At 36.5% G+C, this 7,603-nt stretch overlaps 1 protein-coding gene across 1 annotated transcript; it reads left to right on the top strand.

The window, feature by feature from the left end:
• The first annotated feature begins 5,114 nt into the window (after positions 1-5,114).
• Positions 5,115-5,858, top strand: LOC121371607 (alpha-synuclein-like). Its single transcript, XM_041497624.1, has one exon. It carries the CDS (start codon positions 5,404-5,406, stop codon positions 5,797-5,799), a length of 396 nt encoding a protein of 131 aa, XP_041353558.1. The 5' UTR covers positions 5,115-5,403; the 3' UTR covers positions 5,800-5,858.
• Positions 5,859-7,603: the final 1,745 nt, after the last annotated feature.

Genomic DNA, 7,603 nt, shown 5'->3' with positions numbered 1-7,603 from the left:
AATTATAGTACACTGATAGCATTCCCATACGCCTTGTATTTTAATGTTACTGCTCACGGCCCCCACCCTTTTTTTTCCATTTTTTTAAAAACAAAAACATTTAACGCAACCCGACCAAAAATAAAGATGTCACGGTTTTAAACAGGTCGAGGCTGGGTCGTCGCCGCGCCTTCTATACTCTTGTTCCTCGGCATATCGGGATTCCATTAATATAAAAGTCGAACAGCAACAACAACAAAAATTAAGATGAAAAAGAAACAAACAAGACATTTTAATTTATCAGTCCTGACAAGAAAAGTTAGCATAGGATGTTTTAAATCATCTTTTGCTTGCATTCGACGTTTGTCACTTCCGGGTTCTTGTGCTTCGAGTTCGATTTACTGAAGTAAAAATGGTTTCGTCGATTTAAATCACGTTGTCATTGTAAATGTACCCTGTAGTGAAACACTTGAATGTCTCTTCCTGTCGGCTTTTTAATTCAACAACGATATTTCTAAATACATTAAGACGAAAACTTAATCGGCTAGGGGTGCAACGATACGATCAAAACCGTATTGCGATATATTGCGATACGACAAACCGTATTGCAGTATGTATTGCGATATATATCTGATATTTATGGATTTGTTTAATGAAGGCAGAAGCGAAACAAATCTAATTGTCTAAATTTAACATAATGAAATAAATAATAAATGAAAGGAATAAAATGTATGAATTTTAATTACCATATATATATATATATATAACGTACGAGTATTCAGTACTGTGTCCAGAAAGTTAATAACAGATAACGCCGTTGGAACGTTTAACAGCTTGAGATAACACCAGGGAACATTTTTGTACTTTACTAGGACCTACCTTTAATTACCAGTAGGTTTCTCCCGCGTTAGTCCAGACAAAAATCGTGAAAACCCCCCCAAACCAACATTACAATGACAAATATTCCACATACTAGACGGTCACCTATATCGAGGGGCGGGACGTAGCCCAGTGGTAAAGCGTTCGCTTGATACACGGTCAGTCTAGGATCGATCCCCGTCGGTGGACCCATTGATCTATTTCTCGTTCCAGCCAGTGCTCCACAACTGGTGTAACAAAGGCCGTGTATGTACTACCCTGTATGTGGAATGGTGCATATAAAAGACTCCTTGCGGCTAATCGAAAAGAGTAGCCCATGAAGTGGCGACAGCGGTTTTCCTCTCTCAACATCTGTGTGGTCCTTAACCATGTCCGACGCCATATAACCGTAAATACAATGTGTTGAGTGCGTCGTTAAATAAAACATTTCCTTCCTTCCTATATATCACCGGCTTCGGTGGCGTCGTGGTTAGGCCACGATTGGAAGCCAGTTTGGAAAATTATACATTATTGTGATAAGACTTCGGAATTTGTTGACTTAGATTTTAAGACAGCACATAACATTATATTCACATATTCCAAATTATTTAAATACGGTAAAGTAGCATCTAGCCAATGTCCTGTTTGTTTTAAACAAGAAGAAGATATGTGTCATTTATTGTTGTATTGTGATAAACTTTATGATTTAATTTATATTTTTCATGAAATATGTATTTATATGTTTGAGGATAATGGTTTTTCTTTAGAATTGTTAAAAAAAATTATAGCTTTTTTGGGTGTGACTTCAAAATACAAAATTGCTCAAATGAATTCATCAATGCTTTGCTCTCAATATATAGAATATCAGTTTTCAAGAGACGTTTAATAGCGGAATCAAGGGGTGTAAATATTAATATTGTTAAGTTTTTTAAGCATTATCTGCATCAGTACTTCTTACTACTTTTAAATCAATATCGCTTTAAAAATAGATTTTCTGCATTTATTAATAAATATATTAAAAATAATAATTTTCTTGATCTAAATAATGATGAATTAGTTTTTAAATACCCACTTGAAAACTAATATTTATATTTAGTATTTTTCTTTAAAATGTCATATTATCTTATAAGATCAATATCCCTCAATTTTCTTTTAATGTTTGCGTGTGTTTGTGTGAATGTGTGTGAGTTCGTGATAAATGTGTGAGTGGCTCAATGCGAGAGTATGTGCGTGGATATGTGTGAATCTTTTTATTATTTTTATTTGTAAATTTTATGTATATGTGCAATATTGAGTTTCACAAATAAAAAGATAAAAAAAAGCCATCGGTCTACAGGCTGGTAAGTACTGGGTTCGGATCCTAGTCGAGGCATGGGACTTTTAATCCAGATACCGACACCACACCCTGGGTGAGTGCTTCGCAAGGCTCAATGGGTGTAAACCACTTGCACCGACCAGTGTTCCATAACTGGGTCAACAAAGGCCATGGTTTGTGCTATCCTGCCTGTGGGAAGCGCAAATAAAAGATTCCTTGCTGCCTGTCGTAAAAGAGTAGCCTATGTGGCGACAGCGGGTTTCCTCTAAAAACAGTGACCATATGTTTGACGTCCAATAGCCGATGATAAGATAAAAAAATCAATGTGTTCTAGTGGCGTCGTTAAATAAAACAAACTTTACTTTACTTTTCCTTCCTAAATTATATCTCCCAGGCTAAAAAGCATGTACTTTTTCGCCTGCTGCCAGTTCGTGTCATCGCTAAGTTTAAAGTCGCCGCGTAAACAGACGAGTGCTATGCATGGTTATTTGCACACTTTCTGTTTGTTTGTCAAATAAGATACAAGAAAACAATAACGTGTAAATATCGCGATACACAAAACTGTACCGCGGTTCGTATTGAGCTGATGAAACATCGTGATATACCGGTATACCGGTTTATCGTTGCAGCACTATAATCGGCAGATCAGTTGATTTTGCTATCGACCTATGCGAATTGGCAGCCATTATTGAATGTTTGTCTAACCTTGCGTCACGGGGGGCGTGGTTAACTCGTCATACGGAGGGGTCAATTCAAACCAAGCACCAACTTTGTTTACATATCGCTAAGGGCATTCCCGGTAACCATGTGCTATAAATAGTAGCGTTGAATACGGCATAGTTCCGGCAGTTGAGTTGAATACGGAAAAGTGTATTTCATTTTTGTATTCAGGACTGTATTTATATAGTAAGATTTAATGGGCACTTGCCATGTCTGGGTACCTCCCAAATATACACCTGCCAATCAGGAATCAAAGGTGGAGGCAACTAAAAGGATATACCAATTAACTAAGAAAACACTCCGATTATCATTTGAGTACGTAGGTAAATGCATGGACAAAACATGACACATTGAACACGTGTTCAAAACCCTAGTGGTATATACGTTAAACTAGATACCTACCTACATCATTGAACAGTTATTACAACGTATTGTGTAGCCACTTTGACAATGGTGGTTTATTTTGTATTGAAAGATAATACTTACTTATTGCTGGCTTACTGGGATGGGTATTATTAGTATTACAGAATATTGCGATGCATGCCTGTTTCATCATCCCGTAAAAATCAGATACGTTTGTGTCTACAGTTCTAAGACTAATTCCTGACGTGTCGCTTTAAATATTACGTAACCATCGGCTTCACTGGGATGGAACAAAATGGCTGCCCCGTTATATATAATAGCCGTCACATTTAACCGTTTTATTAATTAAATCTACCAATATACTTGTTGACATTAAGCAATAATGTGTATTAAATATCGTTGAATAACCCCCGGGGCCCGAAAAATTCGGATCGTAAAGTTTTCTTTCCTTTTGATCCACAATGATACAAAATCTGCAATAAAATAAATTTTAGCTCAAAAATCCTACGGAATTACATATCAGCCTGTACTATACTATACATCTTAACTACCCCGAATCGTAACGGACCATTTGGGACTGTTCCAATAATCCATACCTGTGACGTCACACTATTATTCTCGGTCTTACTACACAGATGGCATGTGCCATTGAAAGTCATGTTAAATTGCCCAACTTCAAATGAAGATTGCTAATAGAACGGGTTCTGGTTGGCACTAACAACATATACCATTTCGAACACACACTATTATAAACATTTGTTTCCACTGCAAAATTTACGTCTCAGTTTTGTTTTACTATATGACCAGGCTGTAGTAGCGATCCAAACAGGTGGTTGCAAAATAAAATAGGCAAAATTCAGTTAGAGGGCTTACCATTGAAAACACCAAAGCGTTTTAATCCTTCCCTAATTATTAGAAGTGAATATGTGCACAACATATGTCGCAATTAGGAACTATAGTGACGAACGAACTCTCATCCGAAAGTGAACTGTGTATTTTCCAGGAATCTACAACTGTGAACACTTTAATTTAAACTTTTTATCAGTTTATGTCAGAGATTTGAACCCACTGCTGACTTAACTTGTACATAGTAAACAATTATAATACTTTAGCCCTACAAGGCCATATATCTGCACCATTAAGTGGATATGTAATTTAAACTTATAAACCTAATAGTAGTGGTAGTAATGTTTTCATACGGAATACATCAAAAAGTGTCAAGTACTAAATCATATAGGTTACCTCCGTAAGGATCTTGTAGGTTTTCATTATTAGATTTGCAAATATGTCTTCGTCATGTTAACAAACAAAAAAATTAATTATAGATTAATGAATAATGAATTAAGTTGCAGAATGCATTCGAAAATGTGGATTCATGAAAAATAATTAACTCGTCTCTACGAGGCTCATGAATTATTTTTCACCAAACTACACTTACTCGTACATTCTCCATTACAAAAAATAAAAAAAATTAAATTTAAAATGTCGCTTCTTTGTGACAATCTGCGGCGGTTTGTGGCGATCTGGTTTTATGGGAACCATTGATAGACTTTGCATATGTTTACTTGGCTGTATTGAAAAATAATGTCCTTTTTCCCAAAATCAATAAACAGCTGTTCACATTAATGTTTAACAAACTATCAAAGCGAAGGTGTCATTTTACATAGGATGGGGAGCAATAGACTTTCCCACAGGGAATGCCTTTCTCATACTATGGCATTTACTACAAGTTATTTAATTCTGAGACCGATTGTTTTCTAAATTGTACACAAAAATTGTTTTTGTTTTTGTTTGTTGTTGTTTGTTGTTTTTTCTTTGTTTTGGGGGGTTTTTGGTGGGGGGTTTTGTTACTTTCAAAACACTTTTACTTTTCTTTTTACGCCAAACCAAACTAAAATTATTTACAAAAAAACATTTTTGTAGGAGGATGAGACGGACTATAGATTGCACTTTTAAATAGACTGCAATTACAGTAAATTTTAATTGAAATGGTGTTTTTCCGCTCTTCCATGTTACGAGTTTACTGCAGATGATGTTTAATGTAGCTTAGCGGTATATCTCTCCCTAGCAGGAGATGATATTCAATCAACTCGTGTGGGGTATAATATATTCTATCTGATGCTCCACGACTGGAAATCAAATGTTATGGTGTATATTACCATGCATGCATGAAGGAAAGTAACATCACGAAGGAGGGTATCCTCGGTGTTAGTAACATCACGAAAGAGGGTTACCTCGGTGTTAGTAACATCACGAAGGAGGGTATCCTCGGTGTTAGTGACATCACGAAGGAGGGTATCCTCGGTGTTAGCGACATCACGAAGGAGGGTATCCTCGGTGTTAGCGACATCACGAAGGAGGGTATCCTCGGTGTTAGCGACATCACGAAGGAGGGTATCCTCGGTGTTAGTAACATCACGAAGGAGGGTATCCTCGGTGTTAGTTGTAGGATCTCTTCCTCACATAAGTATATACACTACAGAGTCACAAGCCAATTTATAGTCAGTTCGCTATTGATGCCAACGGACAAACGTGCAGTTTGTTACGTCATACAGTTGACCTAGTTACTAATCAAACGACATTGTATGTTTGATTGTCGTGTAAGCCAATTCTCGTGTATCTGAAATCTAAAACCATTCATATTTAAACGAAGCCATGAATAATAAATATTACCAAACACGTAATAATGGATCCCGACACTTTCTTCCTAACAGTCGATATACGATACGACTGGGTCATAAGCTAGTAAACTGACTGCAGGGATCGAAATAGGCCTACTTACGTCCCAACCGGTTTTTCTTTTACCGGTCAACATTATCACGGGCCTGAAGATTTTTTCGCCAATCGTTCCGTCGGACTGGCAGCTATTTTGAGTTTATACTCATGTATACGTTTTTTTATGAATATAATATGTAATCATGTTTGGTCCGGAAGGTTTTGAATCGGGTCGGCAGAATTTATGGTTTGTTGGACCGAATGTCCGGCAGGAATTTCAGCCAATTTCAACCCATGCTGACTGTTATACTTGCAGAGATTATTCTTGAACACGGTGACACAAAATAGATTATCCGTTAGGCAATAAATATGGAAAATGTAGGCAACTTCAGAAAATGGTATTACAATCAATTGTTATTTATTTAAGACGTGTATATTATTATTATTATTATTATTATTATTTCTGTTCTTTCTTTCTTTTTTGTCTTTTTGTTTTTTGGTACAGGGATTTCATTTATTTGTTGTGTGGCATGTCGCCGAAGGCTACACACGTTCCCGAAGGGATTCCTTGGATTTTCCAACTTAAACAATTAAAAAATAAAATAAAAGTATAACTGTCGCAACATTTTGGGGTGGCGTGCCCCTGGCCCACCCCCTAGATCCGCCACTGCATTGGCTTTCAATTGACTTATACAATTGTGTTCACTATAGTATAAACGGTTACGCTTCTAAGTTATTATCGAGCGTCCCAGGTTATTTTAATTTTTTCCTACATATATCTCAACATAACACATTATGAGCGGGATCTAACTCTGTCGGCCTCGGATGACCCATTGATTTCTTTCCCATCCCAGCCAGTGCCCTTGGTATATCAAATGACGAAGCATGTGCTGCCTCGCCTGTGGGAAAGTGCATATAAAAAAATCTCTTACTGATAAATGGAAACATTCAACGGGTTTCCTACATGTTACAATTGCCAAATGTTCCAATTGTAGTAGCTGATGGTTAATAAATCAATGTGCTTTTGTGGTGTCGTTAAACAAAACAAAGTTTTAAGTTTTAACATTACAAATTAATTCCAGTCATGTTACTGCTTCAGAGCAGGAAATAACCGCGGTTGGTGTATCAAAACACAGAAAGTGTGTTATCTGTGGCTTCAGCAATATAATCAATTCACTTCATGGCAGACCTCATGCAGAATCATATTAGAAAGCAGAAACCCGATACTGTGATGGATTCCATTGTGTTTAATTAACGAAGACCAGTTTATTTGATCAAAACCAGATATGGTTGAGATAAAGAGCGCCAGCCCGCGGCCGACCTATGTCGGGAACTTGAAGCCAATCTATACACACATAAGCCTTATACAAAGCGACTAACAGACACGTGGTAAGACACAGAAATGCGAATAATTCATGCAACATTAAACAAGAGAAAACAAAAACATCAACTAGAAATGTGTCATTGGAACACTGATACCATCATTATTAAGTGGTAAGATGGATGGATATACATACAGATATTATAATGATTTCGGAACTACACGTACAAATAAAGGTTAAAAGGATAGAAAGCCTAACCACAGATTTCCCCATTAGTTTTTAGTGTTCAAAGCATAATATAAAATTAAAATTAAAACAAGATTAAAAAAAA

Source organism: Gigantopelta aegis, chromosome 4 (genome assembly GCF_016097555.1).
Source record: "Gigantopelta aegis isolate Gae_Host chromosome 4, Gae_host_genome, whole genome shotgun sequence".
Lineage (NCBI taxonomy): Eukaryota > Metazoa > Mollusca > Gastropoda > Neomphalida > Peltospiridae > Gigantopelta > Gigantopelta aegis.
This window is presented reverse-complemented; position numbering and strand designations above follow the sequence as displayed.

Coding starts and splice junctions, on each gene's coding strand:
- LOC121371607 (XM_041497624.1), top strand. CDS start 5,404: ATGAAGGAAAGTAACATCACGAAGGAGGGTATCCTCGGTGTTAGTAAC.